Source organism: Castanea sativa, chromosome 3, assembly GCF_040712315.1.
Source record: "Castanea sativa cultivar Marrone di Chiusa Pesio chromosome 3, ASM4071231v1".
NCBI lineage: Eukaryota > Viridiplantae > Streptophyta > Magnoliopsida > Fagales > Fagaceae > Castanea > Castanea sativa.
The window spans coordinates 32694757-32715552 of record NC_134015.1 but is presented as its reverse complement, the minus strand read 5'-3'; the positions used below and the strand labels follow the sequence as shown (position 1 = coordinate 32715552).

The 20796-nt window shown below is 37.3% G+C and overlaps 1 protein-coding gene across 1 annotated transcript; it reads left to right on the top strand.

Moving 5' to 3' along the window:
* Positions 1–12675: 12675 nt before the first annotated feature.
* LOC142628831 (serine/threonine-protein phosphatase 7 long form homolog) lies at positions 12676–13041 on the top strand. Its single transcript, XM_075802869.1, has one exon. It carries the CDS (start codon positions 12676–12678, stop codon positions 13039–13041), a length of 366 nt encoding a protein of 121 aa, XP_075658984.1.
* The last annotated feature ends 7755 nt before the right edge of the window (positions 13042–20796 follow it).

Here is a 20796-nt window from a genome sequence, read left to right as displayed (position 1 = left end):
GATTCTTTCTTTTTAAGTTTGAAGTTCCTTTATATAGGATTGTGGTCCTAAGACATATAAAAGGAAGAGCATATTAAGACGGTTCCTTATATCAAATAGATAGGAAGTCTTTATGCTATGCTACATGCTAGGCTAAATATCTATTTTACGGTGGGCATAGTAAGCAAATATCAATTGAATCAAAGATCACTTAAGTTAGTGGGAGTAAAGCATATACTCAAATATCTTATGGGAATGAGGTGTTATATGCTTGTCCACAGAAGTGAAGTTTTGATTATTGTTAAATGTGCAAATACTGATTCGTAGTTTGATTGTGATTCATGAAGTTAGACTTTAAGATATGTGTTCATCCTTGGTGGTGAAGATACACATTATGAAATTGAACTTCAAGATATGTGTTCACTCTAGGTGGTGAAGATACACATTAAGTGTAAATGATATCTTCTCATTAGAGAGATATGAGTACATGAGAAATAGTAGTAGTAGAAAAGATAATTTATGCAATAAATTTGGCTGTAACTTGTTTCCAAGCCTTGCCTTAGAGTGATTATGAATTACTCTAAAGGGAAATAAGTGTCATATATATGATAAATTGTCATTAAGGGCAAGTGGGAGATTGTTGGGGTTTATGCCCTAAAACCCAATTTATTGGCATGTATTTAATAATTAAATTGTTTAATTATATGAGACTATCTATAAATGAACTAAGACATTATCATAGTCCATGAGATGCATTGTATGTGATTTATGTGAAAAGTCACAGAAGATATAAATCACAAGTTCTTTGTAAACTCAGAAGTTTAGTTCGTAGTCGGTGATGAAATTGGGCGTTTCATCTGCAAAGACTATAACATATCAACTAAGATGATTTTTCTTGATCATGGAAGTGGAGACTTCTAGTTGGTATGTTGATATGTTTTAAGAGTTAAGACATATTGAATTGGACCGCTGTGAGATTTATTATTCTCCTAATGACTGTCAAATGAATAATAAATCTCACGACTTCTATTTACATCAACTCTAAATCCTGAGAGAATAATAGACCTGATCATGAGATGTATGTTGCTTTGATATATCAGGAGTGAGATCTATTAGTTACGGTCAAAACCTCAGTATGTTGGGCATCCGCATTTAGTGTTGATGAAACATATATTCTCAAGATGGAATTCATAGTCCATCCGCATTTAGTATTGATGGAACATATATTCTCAAGATGGAATTCATAGTCCCTTAATGGAGATACAAAATATTCCCTGGAGATACAAAATATTCCCTTGAGATAAGTTTAATGGATTTAGTTATTCAGAGTGTTGGGCCCAACTATTTTAGTAAGGAGTTACTAAAGTATATATTTATGAAATTGGATTTCATAAATATATGACGAATAACATAAAGGATTAAACCGGGTACTCAAGGATTAAGATGTAGTAATCTTCAAAGTGGCAGTCTATATTCATGACTTTGGATTACTACGAATATTTTATTGAAGGGGTTGTATGCATAATAAAGTCTTGGGATATAATTTATTAATAAGGCCTAGAGTGCAATTATATTTATATAGTGGTATTAAATATAATTAATGGTAACTTTGGGCTTGTCAAGAGTTGACGGAAAAGCCCAAGGCCCATTGGAGCTAGTGTCTTATTGGTCCCTTTTGGTCCCACTCCAAGCCACACACTAAAGCCCAATTGGAAAGGCCCAATAGGCCAGTCCAATTAGATAATCAGTTAGTTATAAAGGGAGAAACATACAGAATTTTTATCAGATGAGATTAGAAAAGAAAAAGAAACGGTGTGTGAGAGAGTGTGAGACACACTTTCATTCTCCCTTTGAAAAACTGATTGAGAGACCACACATCTTGGGCGTAAAGTGGAATTGGAGTGAAGATTAAAAGTGTTCCCAAGTGCTTCTAATCTTTGTTTTGAATTTCTCCACACCAAGGTACGCTATCTTGTTCTTAAATTCTGAAATTTATGTAGTGCACGTTATCAATCATGAATGAAATAGATCCTTGTTTGTTGCTTCCGCTATGTGTTTTGTATGAGATACAAAACCAGATTTTTCTCCTTCAATTACTACATCTTATCCTTGAGTACCCGGTTTAATCCTTTAAAGTTATTCATCATATATTTATGAAATCCAATTTCATAAATATATACTTTAGTAACTTCTTACCAAAGTGGTTAGGCCTAACTCTCTAAATAACTGAACCCATTAAACTTATCTCAAGGGAATATTTTATATCTCTATTAAGAGACTATGAATTCCATCTTGAGAATATATGCTCCATCAACAATAAATGTGGTTGTCCAACAGATTGAGGTTTTGACAATTACTTTAGATCTCACTCCTGATATATCAAAGCAACCTACACTTCATGATCAGGTCCATTATCCTCTAAGGATTAAGAGTTCATGTAAATAAAAGTCGTGAGATTATTATTCATTTGACAGTCTTTAGGAGAATAATAAATCTCACAGTGGTCCAGTTCAATATGTCTTAACTCTTAAAACATATCAGCATATCAACTAAAAGTCTACACTTCCATGATCAAGACAAATCATCTTAATTGATATGTTATAGTCTTCGCAGATGAAATGCTCAATTTCATTACCGACTACGAACTATAATTCTAAATTTACAAAGAACTTGTGATTTATATCTTCTGTGACTTTTCACATAAATCACATACTATGCATCTCATGGACTATACGATAATGTCCAATATTCATGTTACCATTATTTTAGATTATAATAAAACAACTTTATCAATCACAATATTAATTCATACATAATGTCATACACAATATCATAAATAGCATTATACAATAGGATTTAAGGGTACTAATCCTAACAAAAACTTCACCAAGTGATTTTAAGGTCACCACTCCCGAAAATTCACTATTATCACAACAAGCGGTTACAAGTAAAGGAATCCTAGTAACTTACACCAATTTACAGTTGAACCCTTACCCCAATACACAATTGGACTTGTTCAATAGTAACAATCTCTTCTTTTAATGCACGACTCTCAGTACGTGACTAACTAATAGATGCAAGGATCATAGTATGCAACTTAGTCACTAGCTTGAGAAAGATATTAACTGCAAAGTTCTTCAGTTAATCACATGATGAAGATCACGAAACTCCTTAGTCACAAAATCATACAGTGTACAAACACAGTCATCCACACTTCCAGCCCAGTCTGCTTCTGAATAACCGGCAAGACAAGCATTTGAGTCCTTTGAATATCACAACCCATAATTTGGAGTTCCGTTGATATATTGTATGATTCGCTTCACAACAATTAGGTGGGATTCCTTTGGAGCAGCTTGATATCTAGCACAAACACCAACACTAAATGCAATATCCGGTCTACTAGCTGTAAGATAGAGTAAGCTCCCAATGATACTCCTATATAAGGTTGGACTCATTTCTACTTTAGAAGAATCAACATTCAACTTTGTGGACGAACTCATGGGAGTGGAGGCATGCTTTTTGGAGTCTAGTCCAAACTTCTTGACAATATTTCTAGCATACTTTTCTTGTGAGATGAATATGCCTTCCTTCTTTTGTTTGACTTGAAGGCCTAAGAAAAATGTAAGCTCCCTCACCATACTCATCTCAAATTCTTTCTTCATCTCCTCAGAGAATTCTATAGCTCGATCAGCAATGGTAGCTCCAAATACTATGTCATTAACATATACTTGAGCCACTAGAAGATAATCTTCATCATTTTTGACAAGTAAAGTCCGGTCGGCATACCCCCTTTTGAATCCTCTATCTAGGAGATAATGGGTAAGTCGATCATACCAAGCTCTAGGAGCTTGTTTCAAGCCATACAAGGCTTTCTTCAATCTCAACACATGATCAGGGAAGTGAGGATCCTCAAAGCCTTTGGGTTGTTCAACAAACACTTCTTCATTCAGGTACCCGTTTAGAAATGCGCATTCTACATCCATTTGATAGAGCTTGAAGTTCATAGTACATGCAATTGACATAAGAATTCGAATAGACTTAAGTCTTGCCACAAGAGCGAAGGATTCACCAAAGTCTACTCCTTCTACTTGAGAGTATCCTTGAGCCACGAATCGAGATTTATTTCAGATAATCTCTCCATCTTCATCTGTCTTGTTTTTGAAGATCCATTTGGTGCCGATGACATGAACATTTTCAGGCCTTGGAGCAAGTTCCCATACATCATTTCTCACAAATTGATTCAGTTATTTATGCATTGACTCAACCCAATTTTCATCTTGGAGAGCTTCTTCTACCCTTTTTGGCTCAAATTGGGCAAGATAGCAATGGCAAAGACCTTTATCTAAAGATCCAATAATGTTGCTATCCGGATGGTTCTTAGTCACTCTTGATGATGGCTTCTTTGATGTGAAGACTTCATCATTTTGGGAGATGGAAGGTTGAACTTCCGGAGGAGTGAGAGGACTTGATGTTCTTGACATTGATCTTGTTTCTATTCTTGAATTCATGGGAGTTGATTCCTTTTTCGGTGTAGGTCCTTCAACTTCTATATCAAGAGCTCCGACCTTAACAGTGGGTTTATTAGTGTTTGGTCCTTCTCCATCAGCAACCATCTCTACCTTGGTTATGGCATCATCAATTTTAACATTGATGGACTCCATTACCATCTTGGTTCTCTTGTTAAAAACTCTGTATGCCCGGCTAGTAGTAGAATACCCAAGGAAAATGACTTCATCACTTTTTGCATCAAATTTTCCAAGATTCTCCCGATCATTTAGAATGTAGCACTTGCTTCCAAACACTCGAAAGTACTTCACCCTCGGCTTCTTTCCATTCCAAATTTCATAAGCGGTCTTCTTTGTTCCCACTCAGAAGAATATTCTATTACCAATGTGACAAGAGGTGTTCAAGGCTTCTCCCCAAAACTTTTGAAGAATTTGCTTGTTTAGTAGCAAAACTCTTGCCATTTCTTGAATCACCCGATTCTTCCTCTTAACCACCCCATTTTGTTAAGGAGTTTTGGGGGCTGAAAATTCCTTTTTGATACCATTTTTCTCACAAAAGGACTCAAATTTTGCATTCTCAAACTCCTTGCCATGATTACTCCTTATTTTGACAATAGTAACCCCTTTCTCATTTTGTAGTCTCTTGCAAAGAATTACCATTTTTTCAAATGCTTCTAATTTTTCTCTAAGAAATTCAACCCAAGTGTAAATTGAGAAATCATCAACAATGACCATAATGTACCTCTTTTCCCCTAGACTCTCAGTTCTTGTAGGCCCCATTAGGTCAACGTGAAGAACCTCTAAACAACGTGAGGTAGCGATCACATTCACCTTGTGATGACTTGCCTTTGTTTGCTTTCCCATTTGGCATGCACCACAAATAGTCTTCTCCACCTTTCCAAACTTTGGAAGTCCCTCAACCGCTTCTAGTTTAGATACTTTAGCTACTTGTTTAAAATTTGCATGCCCAAATCTGTGATGCCAAAGTTCCAACATGTCAACACATGCACTTCTGCACGAGATGGGTGCCATAGGAACTACTCCATAGCAATTATCGGTTGTCCTATTTCCCTCCAAGACTTGAATCCCCTTTTCATCAATGATTATGCACCCCTTCTTTGAGAATTGAACAAGGAAGTCCTTATCACATATTTGAGTGGTGCTTAATAGATTCGCCTTCAGCCCCTTGATGTACGAGACATCTTTCAACAAAGGTAATCCTGGTATCTCAACAGTCCCTTTGCCAAGAACTTAAGCATGACTCCCATCGCCAAATGTCACATAGTCACCAACCTTATCTTTGAGTGACTTAAACAGTGATTTATCCCCTATCATATGACAAGAACAGCCACTATCAAGATACCATAAACTTGAATTAAATAGCTTCAATGAGGTGTGCACAAATAAGCAAGCATGGGATAAGCATTCTTGACCCTCAAAGAGAAATTCATCTTCATTTACCATGCTTTTGTTAGATTGAATTTTCTTTTTCAGATTATCAACCTTCTCACACAGTATTCTTCTTCTTCTTTTATACTTCTTAATCAAAGAGTTAGACTCACATAGACTATTGTGTAAGATGTGATTCTTATTTTCAAAATATTTCAGCGTGTGAACAAACATCCCCGCATGTTTCTTTGTTTTTAATAACTCTAAGAGTTCATTGTTGGGACACCCTTCAATCATACACATAGTCATTATCACAAACATTTAAACCACAATTCAGCATAGCCTTTTCCATAACAAATGGGGTCTAGGATCACACTTAGGTAATTAAACCACAGCAAGTGCACCCGCTTTGATACCAATTGAAAGTTCAAAAAGCGTGTAAAACACCTTTGAACGTTTAGACCCCCCAAATTACAAAATTCCAATTCAAGCTTAATATCAAACAAGGTATGTCAGAAAATGACCATAGGCTTATAACAGAATTGATAAACAATCTAAAACCAAATAAAATCACATCCACAGCAAAAATTAAATGGAAAAGATTAAGAGAAGAAAGATGCAAACACAAGGACAACACAACGATGTGTTATCGAAGAAGAAACCGAATCCCTCGGCGTAAAACCTCTCTGCCGCCCTCCAAGCGGTCAATAATCCACTAAAGAATGTAGTTGGGATATATGGACAGTAGAAGACCCTCCAAGCCTAATCTACCCAATGTACCTGAGCCCTCCAAACTCCTACTCCAACGAGGATGCGTCGAGCCTATTTCTTCTATAGCTTACCGGATTCTACTATAGCCCATAGTATCAACTAATATGAAATTGGTCCTTTCCTAACTACTTCTTAAAGCACCAAACAATCTTCTCACAGATATAGGTATGGTGAGAAAAGGTTTTGGCAATGGATCTCTCGAGGATGTAACAATGGAGAGGAAGAGAGTAGAGGAATTTGAAGAGTCTCTATGTGAAGATTGTGGATGAGTCAATCTTGTTTTTCTCTAGGGTTTCTCTCTCAAAATTCTCTCTAGAAGAACTCTACATTTCGTGGGTATAAGGGGTATTTATACTAGAGTGAGAATGGAATGCGAAGAGTCAGGTTTTTCCAAACAAAGCTGGCTGGCGACTTGGCCTCGCGACTTGACTGAGTCGCGAGTTCAAGCCGCAAGCAAACAGAATGGCCAGACTAGACTTTTTGTCCTGTAGTGCTCTAGCTGGCGTGACTACTCATCTTCTCTGCATGCTTCACTCGTGTGCATCATCTGGCGGCTTGCAAGCCGTGAGCCACCCGCGAGATCCAGCCATGAGTCCTTGCTTCACTGCATAGTCTTAAGCATTTCTTCACACTCTCTCACACAGTACCCTTACATGAATCCCACCTAAATACAGGGTTTCTAAGTGCTGAATTACAAGCAAATTGGCACGGAATAAAGCCAACAAAATGGTTGATAAATTTCAACCTTACACCTGGCATCCTAGACCCACTCCTCCGCCACAAAAACCCCTTGGATAGCCTGCACAAAAATAGCAGAGGAATACGTTAAAAAAGAAGAAGAAAGAAAGTGCCCTTAGTGAGGCATGTCTAGAAACTTACCAAAGCAAGGTCCCTCTTCCGGGATAGGAAAAGGTCTAGCTGCCTCACATGCTTCAGAGCATCCATTTCCCTCAACAGTAGGAGGGGCTGCTCCAAGGCTTGGCTAGAATGTGGGTGTGCCCTTTCTAGAACTCCCTAATGCTGAAGTTCCATGGAATGGCAAACCCATCCAACTCCACCCGAGGGTCATAGGCTAGGTTCTGAAGGCGCACCTCAGCCACAGTCTGCTCCTCCTTGCTCTCGACCGAGGAGGCCTTACCCTTACCCTTGGTCCCTTTTTGCTGCTTGGGGGGGAGACCCCATCCCTCTGAAGGACCAACTCCCCCTCCTTATCCTTTTTTCTCTTTTTCAGGCTAGCAGGAGCAAAAACGTTGATTGGAGGAGGAGGAGGAGGAGGGGGAAGGGTAAGAGAGGTTGGGACCCTGAGGCATCCTTGGGGCCTACCTCCCTAGCCTTGAGGAGGTCGTACAATCCCTTCTTTTTATTGTCCAGTGGCATCTCATCCTATTCTACGAAGCTACTATCCACGCGCACAATGATGAGCTTGGGGGAGCGGGACTGGTCTATCTCCGCCTTAAGTGACAAGCGAGAGGACACTGTTTCCTCTCTCTAGAGCGACGGTGGGAGGGCAGTTCCACGTGAGCGACGTCTTCTCTAGCAAGGAACCTGGGCGCAGTGACGTCTATTTGAGCCAAGTGAGGGTCACTAGCTTTGATCACGTGGCCCACGTCCTTGAACATCTCTAATATGGGCTCAAAGCCGAGGATGAGGTGCACGGCACTCAACTATCTGTCCGCACTTATGAACACCTCAGACTTCAACACTCTATTAAGATCGGCGACATTGACGACACTGATGTTGGGGGTAACGTACCTTTTATCTGCAAAGAAAGCTGAGAAACAAAACTGTGGTCAGAATAACGAAACCCTCCATTGGAAAGAAACAAAACACTAAAAGAAGCGAAAAAGTAGCAAAATTACAGAACTAATGCCCATGTTAAAGGACCTAAACCTATGGTACCCCACCTGGCTCTCCCTCCTGGACTCGGTAGTGAAGATTGTCATGCCAGTCTCTAAACAGGTTGGGCATGCATTGGTGAGGGCAGAGCCTATGGGCTATAAAGCAGTCTCTAGCAACCTTCTCCATGGGTAACCTCATCCCCCCTTCTATGAAGGCTATCATAGGAATGACAACCTCCCCTTCCCTTCTATGAGTATGCCACCCACCCAAAGGGCAGTACTGTAGGCAAACGCCCAAGGGAATGTGGTACAAAGTTTTTGTGAGGAAAGAAATAAGGAATAGAGGGCCGAGGAGAAAAGAACCTAAGAAGGAAATAACTTATGAAATTAAAGGCGGGGGTCGCTTTAGGAGCTTCTTGAGAGTTTGAGAATTTGATAGTTCAAAAATTCAGATGCTTCGAAAAGTGGAAGAAATGAACCCACCAGGCACCTTTTATAGGAGGCGGAATTGGGTGGGAGTTATCCCGCCCAAAATTCGAGGAAAAATGCTAGCCGAAGGATCTTCATCTCACCGTAGGACGTGGGAAACGGAGTGCCAATTGGAGCATTTAATGCAACGTTACGGGCTCCAAAGCGTCAAGAACAGTTACAGAACACGAGAAGCGACGTTCTCACGTGGGAAAAACAAGCAAGCGTGTGGAACCAATCATTCAAGATCAAAACCCCACTTTTTCTCCTCGGACAAGAGGGAAAAATTGAAAATTTTAAGGGGCTATTGTGAGGTACAGAAATCCAATGAGGAGATTAGGCCACATGCCATAGTAGAGGCCGAGGAGGCCACTATAGCTCCGAGGATGGTAAGGCCACTTCAGTGGCACGTTACTAGAAGAGGTCATAATGAAGAGAAAGAGCATCGGGGAAAGGGCCAGTCCTGACTGAAGGGGTGGTGGCTGCCACCCCATTTAATACTTCCCACCAAACCTCTTGGTCGCATTTATATGGAGAAAACCCCTAAATAGTGTTGTCTTGATTGACGCAACTCACAAGGGGTTTGGGAAGGGGTCTAATGGGACAAGCACTTAAGTGATAGCTTGGGCGACCAACAATTAGAGGGCCAAGATCATCTAAAGAGGGTTGTAGAATGGAATAGACCCTCTAAAGGGAGGGGATCTGAAAAAATGGTGGAAAAAGATACTGCAGCAACTTAGGACTGACATTGTAACCAAGTCAAAAAGAATATATTCAATAACTATTCTCCTCAGACTTTGCCAAGGAGCAATTTTCTTCACATACAGTTTAATTTTCTTTACTTTCCTGTTAAGGTTGATCTACGGTGCGGGTTAATTCTTCTATGGAAGCCCAGCCTTTAAGCCCACTCTCTACAAATTCATTGTGCCAAGCTCTTTGGGCCTTAGTCCTGTTGCTATTTGGGCCTAGGATCCAAATCTTCACCGTTACACATAGTATATGATTTATGTGATTTAGTCACAGAAGATATAAATCACAAGCTCTTTGTAAACTCAAAATCTTAGTTCATAGTCAGTGATAAAATTGGACATTTCATCTATGAAGACTATAACATGTCAATTAAGATGATTTGTCTTGATCATGGAAGTGGAACTTCTAGTTGATATATTAATATGTTTTAAGTGTATAAAACATATTGAACTGGATCATTGTGAGATTCATTATTCTATTAACGATTGTCAAATGAATAATAAATATCATGACTTCTCATTTACATAAACTCTCAATCCTAAGAGAATAGTGAACCCGATCATGAAATGTAGGTTGTTTTAATATATCAAGAGTGAGATATAGACAATAACCTCAGTATGTTGGGCAACCACGTAATGTTGAAAGAACATTTATTCTCAAGATGGTATTCATAGTCTCTTTATAGAGATATAAAATATTCCCTTGAGATAAGTTTAATGGGTTTGGTTATTCAGAGTGTTAGGCCTAACTACTTTAGTAAAGAGTTACTAAAGTTTATGTTTTATGAAATTAGATTTCATAAAATATATATGAATAACTTAAAGGATTAAACCGGGCACTCAAGGATTAAGATATAGTAATCTTCAAAGTGACAGTTACACATTATGACTTTCTATTACTGCGAACATTTTTATGAAGGGGTTAAATGTTTAATAAAGTTTGGGGATATAATTTATTTATAAGGCCTAGAGTGAAATTATATTGATATAGTGGTATTAAATATAATTAATGGTAATTTTGGGCTTATTAAGAGTTGACAGATAAGTCCAAAACCCATTGGAGCTAGAGTTTTATTTGTCCTTTTTGGTCTCACTCCAAGCCACACACTAAAGCCCAATTGGACTGGCCCAAAATGCTAACCCAATTAGATAATCAGTTATTTATTTAATAAGAGTTATTAAATAAAGTAACCGCCTAAGTGCAGATATATATATATATATATATGTGTGTGTGTGTGTGTGTGTGTGTGTGTGTGTGTGTGTGATTAAAAGGAGAAAAGATTCTGAGTTTTTCTTAAGAGAGAAACACTTGGTTATTCCTTTGAACAAATACATATAGAATTGATTGAGAGACCACATATCTTGGGCACATTGTAGAATTGGAGTGAAGATTGAAAGGCTTCCCAAGTCCAATCTTCATTTGTTTTGAATTTCGCTGCATCAAAGTACACTTTTTTGTTCTTTGTTTCTAAAATTCAGATATTGCAAGTTATCTCACATAAATGAAGTAAATCCGTCATATTTCGCTGCATGTTTTGTATGAGATACAAAATTGTGTTTTCCATGTGTTTTTCCAACACTTGACTCTACCCAGTTAATGGAGTCCTTGAATCCACCAAACTAATGGAGTCCTTGACTCTACCTAATTAATGGAGTCCTTAACTCTACCATATTTTAATGGAGTCTTTGACTCTACCCCATTAATGGAGTCCTTGACTCTATCATATTTTAATAGAGTCCTTAACTCTACCAAACTAATAGAGTCCTTAACTCCACCATATCTCAATGGAGTCCTTGATTGCCAAAATTATTTTAAATAAAGTGGGGATTCTAATTCCTTCAAATTCCAACATGACTAATTTTTTAGGGATTCCTAATTTCTTAATCAAGATTGAATTTAATAATTCACAAAATAAAATGACCATAAAAATTGATTTCAGGAAATTTTCCAATTCCCAATTCCTAAAACTTGTTCATAGAAAATAAAATTGCTTCAAAGGAGTTTTCTTTCCCTTAATTAAATTTGGGAATCTCAATCCAAATATCATTTAAATTCCTACAAGGAAGCAAATGAAATAAAAGGGGAAATTGTTTGGACATTCAACTTCTCAAATAGAGAATCCATAATTCAATTTCCATAAAAACATGGTCCTTGACTTATCCTTGAGATTAAAACCAATTATCTCACCCAAAAGTTTCAAAATTAAGTCGATGCTCAGTTAAATACAAAGTATTTGACTTAAATGTCCATCATTTAAATTGAGCAAAATCAATTTGAGGACTTTAAATCTAAAACCTCAAATTAAGAATTACGAATTCGCATGATCCCCGTCAAGGGTACGTAGGAAACTTAAATAAATTATTAGGTGCATCCACAAATAAATAAAAACACATATCCCCTTAAACGAAAATAAATAAACTTGTGTACAAAGACGACATGGTTGGAATCAAAGGGTCTTCCCTTGAAACAAGGAGTTGTAATTAAGAGATACATTATCTTGAATGAGTACTACTCACATCAATAAAATTCATACACCAAAAGGACTATGGGTGAAATTATGTTTGATGAATTTGACTAAATAACAATCTTGTTATACATAATTTGACAATTCTTGTTTAACATAATTTGACAATGTTTGTTAAACATAATTTGACAACGTTCGTTAAACAAAATTTGTCAAACATAATTTGACAATATAATCTAACAATTATTGTTAAACATGGGTTAACAATTTTCGTCAACAATTTATAACTTCATGTCATAAAACTTTATGTAGTATGACTTTATGTAAATTCTATATTAATCCATGGTTCTATTGTGTGTAGGATTCAGGGGCACTTAACTACCGCAATCATAACGAGGAGTTTAACAATCTAGAGCCAATGGTGGACGACCACGTGGTTGACATAATTAAGAGAGTTGGTTTAGAGGGGCTCCGTATGACCCTAGGTAGATAGATTGATCATGGACTGATAATGGCCTTAGTTGAGCGATGGCGGCCCAAGACTCACACCTCCCACATGTCACATGGTGAGGTGACCATTACGTTGCAAGATGTGGAGGTTATTTTCGAGTTTCCTATTGATGGCGTGGCTGTTGTCAGCAACACTACCTTGAATTGGAGGGAATTGTGCTGGGACTTCCTTGGCTTTAATGTTCTTAAGGATAATATGATGGTGCTACAAGGCCAAAGGATTCTCATCAAACTGCTTTTGGAGCAAGTTGTAGTTGTGTTACCGCCTAATGCTGAAGAGGTTCAGCTGCATAACTATGCATGGTGCTACATTCTAGCGCTACTGGGGGACACAATCTTCATGGACAAGTCTGACAATAGGATGTAGTTATTGTTACACCTTCGCAACCCACGAAGGTATAGTTAGGGAAGTGCTTACCTTACATGGTTGTACAGAGAGTTATGCAAGGCAAGCGATAAGATGGCCAGGTAGATTGGTGGGTTCTTACTGTTGGTCTAGTATTGGGCATGGGCCAGGTTCCCATTTTTGTGCCTGAGGGTTGAGCTTTCCTAGCCAGTTGGTGCTTATGGTCCACTAGTTAGTGCTCCATTGTCCATGAAGTAAGTCTCTACCTCAAACTTAACTCATATACATTTCATGATCATTGCAAGAGTATCTTCGTAGGAAAGTTGTAGATATTGATCCCCGCATTCTTGATTGTAAGTGGTTGTGGGTCCCAAACAAGAAAAACAAGCCCTCCTACATCTTTTTGCACCAGTAACTGAAGGAAAAATTCTGGTTTTGCATCTCATGCAAAACCCACAGCGGAAGCAACGAAAAAGGATCTATTTCATTCATGATTGATAACGTGCACTATGTAAATTTCAGAATTTAAGAACAAGATAGCGTACCTTGGTGTAGAGAAATTAAAAACAAAGATTAGAAGCACTTGGGAACACTTTTAATCTTCACTCCAATTCCACTTTACGCCCAAGATGTGTGGTCTCTCAATCAGTTTTCCAAAGGGAGAATGAAAGTGTGTTTCACACTCTCTCACACACCGTTTCTTTTCTTTTTCTTTTCTAATCTCTTCTTTTAAAAATTTGGTATGTTTCTCCCTTTATAACTAACTGATTATCTAATTGGGTTGGCCTATTGGGCCTTTCCAATTGGGCTTTAGTGTGTGGCTTGAAGTGGGACCAAAAGGGACCAATAAGACACTAGCTCCAATGGGCCTTGGGCTTTTCCGTCAACTCTTGACAAGTCCAAAGTTACCATTAATTATATTTAATACCACTATATAAATATAATTGCACTCTAGGCCTTATTAATAAATTATATCCCAAGACTTTATTATACACGTAACCCCTTCATAAAATATTCGTAATAACACAAAGTCATAAACGTAGACTGCCACTTTGTAAATTACTACATCTTATCCTTGAGTACCCGGTTTAATTCTTTAAAGTTATTCATCATATATTTATGAAATCCAATTTCATAAATATATACTTTAGTAATTTCTTACTAAAGTGGTTAGGCCTAACTCTCGAATAATCGAACCCGGTAAACTTATCTCAAGGGAATATTTTATATCTCCTTCTAGTGACTATGAATTCCATCTTGAGTATATATGTTCCATCAACTCTAATTGTGGCTGCACAACATACTGAGGTTTTGACCGTCACTTCAGGTCTCACTCCTGATATATCAAAGCAACCTACACTTCATGATCAGGTCCATTATTCTCTCAGGATTAAGAGTTCATGCAAATAGAAGTCGTGAGATTTATTATTCATTTGACAGTCGTTAGGAAAATAATAAATCTCACAGTGGTCCTGTTCAATATGTTTTAACTCTTAAAACATATCAACATATCAACTAGAAGTTTCCACTTCCATGATCAAGACAAATCATCGTAGTTGATACGTTATAGTCTTCGCAGATGAAATGCCCAATTTCATCACCGACTATGAACTATAAATTCTGAGTTTACAAAGAACTTGTGATTTACATCTTCTGTGACTTTTCACATAAATCACATACAATGCATCTCATGGACTATATGATAATGTCCTATATTCATGTTACCATTATTTTAGATAATAATAAAATAACTTTATCAATCACAATATTAAGTCATACATCATGTCTTACATAATGTCATACACAATATCATACATAGCATCATACAATAGGATTTAAGGGCACTAATCCTAACAGTAACATGAGCAAATAGCTTTATTTCTACTGGACTAGGTACCAAATGTGTTTTTTGACATGTTTAGGAACAATATATACATTGTATTGTCTCTTACTCGAAAAAATGAAGAATTGCATAATGTGTTGCCTTCTTGTTTTTTGGTTACAATAGGTGTTGTGGTAGCCATATGAAGCTGCATTAAGGGACCTTCCTATTAGGATTAGTGCCCTAAAATCCTATTGTATGCTATGTATGACATTATGTTCTATGTAATAAACATGTTTTATTATTATCTAAAATAATGGTGGCATGAATATTTGGACACTATCATATAGTCCTTGAGATGCTTAATATGTGATTTAGTCAAAAAAGATATAAATCATAAGTTCTTTGTAAACTCAAAATCTGAATTTGTAGTTGGAGGAAAAATTCTGGTTTTGTATCTCATACAAAACCCACAGCGGAAGCAACGAACTAGGATCTATTTCATTCATGATTGATAACGTGCACAATGTAAATTTCAGAATTTAAGAACAAGATAGCGTACCTTGGTGTGGAGAAATTCAAAACAAAGATTAGAAGCACTTGGGAACACTTTTAATCTTCACTCTAATTCCACTTTACGCCCAAGATGTGTGGTCTCTCAATCAGTTTTTAAAGGGAGAATGAAAGTGTGTCTTACACTCTCTCACACACCGTTTCTTTTTCTTTTCTAATCTCTTCTGAAAAATTCTGTATGTTTCTCCATTTATAACTAACTGATTATCTAATTGGGCTGGCCTATTGGGCCTTTCCAATTGGGCTTTAGTGTGTGGCTTGAAGTGGGACCAAAAGGGACCAATAAGACACTAGTTCCAATGGGCCTTGGGCTTTTCCGTCAACTCTTGACAAGTCCAAAGTTACCATTAATTATATTTAATACCACTATATAATTATAATTGCACTCTAGGCCTTATTAATAAATTATATCCCAAGACTTTATTATACATGCAACCCCTTCATAAAATATTCGTAGTAACACAAAGTCATAAACGTAGACTGCCACTTTGTAAATTACTACATCTTATCCTTGAGTACCCGGTTTAATTCTTTAAAGTTATTCATTATATATTTATGAAATCCAATTTCATAAATATATACTTTAGTAATTTCTTACTAAAGTGGTTAGGCCTAACTCTCTAAATAACTGAAACCATTAAACTTATCTCAAGGGAATATTTTATATTTCCATCAAGAGACTATGAATTCCATCTTAAGAATATATGTTCCATCAACACTAAATGTGGCTGCCCAACATACTGAGGTTTTGACCGTCACTTCAGGTCTCACTCCTGATATATCAAAGCAACTCACACCTCATGATCAGGTTCATTATTCTCTCTGGATTAAGAGTTCATGCAAATAGAAGTCATGAGATTTATTATTCATTTGACAGTCATTATGAGAATAATAAATCTCACAGCGGTCCTGTTCAATATGTCTTAACTCTTAAAACATATCAACATATCAACTAGAAGTCACCACTTCCATGATCAAGAAAAATCATCTTAGTTGACACGTTATAGTCTTCGCAGATGAAATGCCCAATTTCATCACCGACTACGAACTATAAATTCTGAGTTTACAAAGAACTTGTGATTTACATCTTTTGTGACTTTTCACATAAATCACATACAATGCATCTCATGGACTATATGATGATGTTCCATATTCATGTTATCATTATTTTAGATAATAATAAAATAACTTTATCAATCACAATATTAAGTCATATATCATGTCATACATAATGTCATACATAATATCATACATAGCATCATACAATAGGATTTAAGGGCACAAATCCTAACAGTAGTCGATGATGAAATTGGACATTTCATCTGCAAGGACTATTACATGTCAATTAAGATGATTTGTCTTGATTATGGAAGTGAAGACTTCTAGTTAATATGTTTTAAGTGTATAAGACATATTGAACTTGACCGCTGTGAGATTTATTATTCTATTAATGACTGTCAATTGAATAATAAATCTCATGACTTTCATTTACATAAACTCTCAATCCTAAGGGAATAGTGAACCCGATCAAGAAATGTAGGTTGCTTTAATATATCAAAAGTGAGATCTAGGAAAATGGTCAACACCTCAATATGTTGGGCAACCACACATAATGTCAGAGGAACAAATATTCTCAAGATAGAATTCATAGTCTCTTTATAGAAGTATAAAATATTCCCTTGAGATAAGTTTAATGGGTTTGGTTATTCAGAGTGTTAGGCCTAACCACTTTAGTAAAGAGTTACTAAAGTTTATATTTTGTGAAAACTAATTTCATAAAATATATATATGAATAGATTAAAGAATTAAACCGGGTATTCAAGGATCAAGAGGTAGTAATTTTCAAAGTGACAGTTACACATTATGACTTTGTATTACTACAAATATTTTCATGAAGAGGTTAAATGTTTAATAAAGTCTTGGGATTTAATTTACTAATAAGGCCTAGAGTGCAATTATATTTATTTAAATGTATTAAATATAATTAATGGTAATTTTGGGCTTGTCAAGAGTTGACAGATAAGTTCAAAACTCATTGGAGTTAGAGCTTTATTTGTCCCTTTTGGTCTCACTCCAAGCCACACACTAAAGCCCAATTGAGCTGGCCCAAAAAGCTAACCCAATTAGATAATCAATTATTTATTTATTAAAAATTATTAAATAAAGTAATTGCCAAGTGCAGAAATATACGTATGATTAAAAAGAGAAATATTCATGGTTTGTTCTTAAGACACTTGGTTATTCTCTTGAACAAGTACATATAGAACTGATTAAGAAACCACTGATATTGGGAAAATTGTGGAATTGGAGTGAAGATTGAAACTCTTCCTAAGTTCAATCTTCATTTGTTTTGAATTTCACTGCATCAAGGTACGCCTTCTTATTCTTTGTTTCTAAAATTTAGTTGTTGCATGTTATCTTACATAAATGAAGTACATCCATTTATATTCTGTTGTTTGTGTTTGTATGAAATACAAAACTGTATTTTCCATGTGTTTCCCAACACTTCCTATGCACTGCATTGCAAGGAGGGAAATGTGGATTGCAAGGGTGCCGCTTGTATGTTTCCACCTAGTAGAGAAACATACACCGAATCCTGTCACTTAACATGCATCTCCTAACCCCAACATCTTTCCACCCACCCCCACGCTCATTTCCAGATGCCGCTTTGCTTTCACCTATTCCATCCTTTCAATCTGACCCATCTTGTCATGCACCCCAAGTCACCATACCACACTATTGGCCATATAGACCATGGGTACCTCCCACCCTCCAACTCTACTGGACCCAGTTCGGCCATGGACCCACCCCATGTTGTTCATGTTCAGAGCAAAGCTCAACAGCTACATATGAATATGTAGAATAAGTGGTGTAAGTGCACAATTGCACCTGGACCCAAAGATTGACGTGGGCTCAGGCCCAATGAGCCTTAAACAATAAGACTTGTAGAGTGTGGATTTGAAATCTAGTTTAGGGGTATTGGAAACTTGATAAGCAGGCTAGAATGCCACAATCTTTGCAAATGATAAACAAATATGACAAGGGAACCTCCTCGGACATAAGCCGAGGACGACTTGTATATTGCTTCTCTTTTATGCTAAAAATTACAGTTCTTAGTTCCTTTTTTAGCTAACTGACAGATCCCCCCCTTTTTCTTTTCTCCCTTCTCTTCTTAAATATTCTTCTTCTTCCTTCTTATATCCATGTGTCACACAAATCTTATCCTTAGGTGCCCCCTCTCCACCACCTTCTTGAAGTCTTTAAATAATAGTAGGAAAGTTGAATTCTACTATTCAGGGGTCATTTCCCCATTAATGCGGCCAGGGAGGTAGGTGCAGGGTATTTAATGTGGAGGTAGCAGCCTTTTTCTCAGATATTTCTATCACGCCGTTGCCTCTAGAGGGTACTTGGATCCCCCTCTTACCCAATAGTTTTTCCAGAACTCTGCCTTTTATCTTCTTGGCAAGTCCTAAGGTGTTCTTCAGGCCCATCCGAGGAGACATTCATCCCCGGACGGTTCCTCGGATGTCTGTAGTGTAGGCTGACTTGTGGGCTTAGGGGCCCAATGACGAAAACAAACTGGTACCAATTGATCAAGCCCACGACCCGTTTGTTTATTTTATAAATCTTACCCCCCACAAGTGGGCTGCTGAGTTACCTGCAGACCCAGAAGGTTAGACGAAACACACATCAAAAGCACCTCCTTGTGGGATAGGTGGTCACAAACATGGACACAAAGTTGGCCCTAAGGTATGGCAAGTAATTTAGCTTAATGATTAATATTGCAGTTGCTATTCTGTTTAGTATAAGAATTGTTTTAATCCATTATTTGCATTCAACTTCATCTTTGTTGCAACAAGAGGCACCTAATCAAGGACATGCAAGACCTCCTCCTTCGCAAACTAAATATTATACGAGACAGTAGAAGTGTAAAAATTAGTAGGTAAGCATTCCACCAAAAATAAAGAAAATGAGAAATTTACATATGTAGATTCTACAAGAAAGTTATGTAATTTACATATGCTATTTGCTTTTATTTACATCAAAACCTCACTACATCACTCAATGAACTCTCCCCCTAACTATTCTATCCTTATGCTAGCTCTCCCCTTTACAAGATGACTATTCTCATATACAAAACTAGTCCCCTTTTTTGATACGAGTGACAAAAGGTGAATCACTGAAAGGCAGTCATCTCATCACCAGTCTTAAAGCCAGAAGCATCATCATTATCATCATCATCATCTCTACCATCTAAAGAAGACTCCTCAGCAGGCTTAAGGGTGGGAGAAGAAGCAAAACTACCAAGGTGAGACTAGCAGCGAGCGATGTGACCAATTCTAGTGTTCATCTGACAAATCTCATCAGAAAGATGGTCAAGACAACTACCAAAATCAACACACATTAGCTAAAGCTGATCCATGATAGCAGCAAGAGAGACCTCTACTTTAGAAGAAGAAGAAGGATGAGCAGATGAGGAAGAGGGTTGAGAAGTAGAAGCAACATTCGTCGGAGTATACTCCACACGAGGCCACTTGGCAGCCAGTTGTGCATCACTCCTTTAAATAGCCTCCTTGCTGATGGCACCCATGGCATAAAAAAGAGTAGAGAGAGGAAAGGTGACATGCACGTGTGAGAGGATGCGTGTGATAGTTAAAGGAAAGATGAGCTTACCATGTGCAGCAGTGTCTCGATAGATATCTATCATAGATTCTATCATGTGTGAAGGAAAATTTATGGAAAAATCTTCCATAAGAGAGAGAGAGAAGAAAACAAGCACGAGGCTCAGTGATAATGTTATAGTGTGAACATGGTGTGATAACAAAGGTCATCACCATATTAAGGATCCTTGGACCCTTAACAAACTCAGCTATGGAAAAATTTGGAGCTTCTCCCCATTCCATGGCTTTCTCATAAAATAGTGAGGCCATCTCATCTCGAGAGATGGAACAAAGATGAATGTGACTAGGGTAGTTCGAATAATCTATCCTAGGGACGCATAATACCTCGGAAATGAACTCTGGTTTGACTACGATACGTGTACCTCAGAATATCGTAGTGAACCTAGGCACAAAGGTATCGATGGCGTGCATGTTGGAGTAGAACTCCTGAATGAAAACACCAAGACACCTCTTGGGTATCTCACATAGAGAAGCCTAACCTCGAAAGCTAAACACACCGGGTAGAGGAATGTCTGGAAAATCAAACAGAATAACCTAGCATTCCGAATGAATCACTCGATTAGAGAAGTTCTTGTTAGGATTAGTGCCCTTAAATCCTATTGTATGATGCTATGTATGATATTATGTATGACATTGTGTATGACTTAATATTGTGATTAATAAAGTTGTTTTATTATTATCTAAAATAATGGTAACATG

Bases quoted from the DNA above. Each gene is read 5' to 3' on its own strand.
- LOC142628831 (XM_075802869.1), top strand. From the start codon at position 12,676: ATGGCCTTAGTTGAGCGATGGCGGCCCAAGACTCACACCTCCCACATG.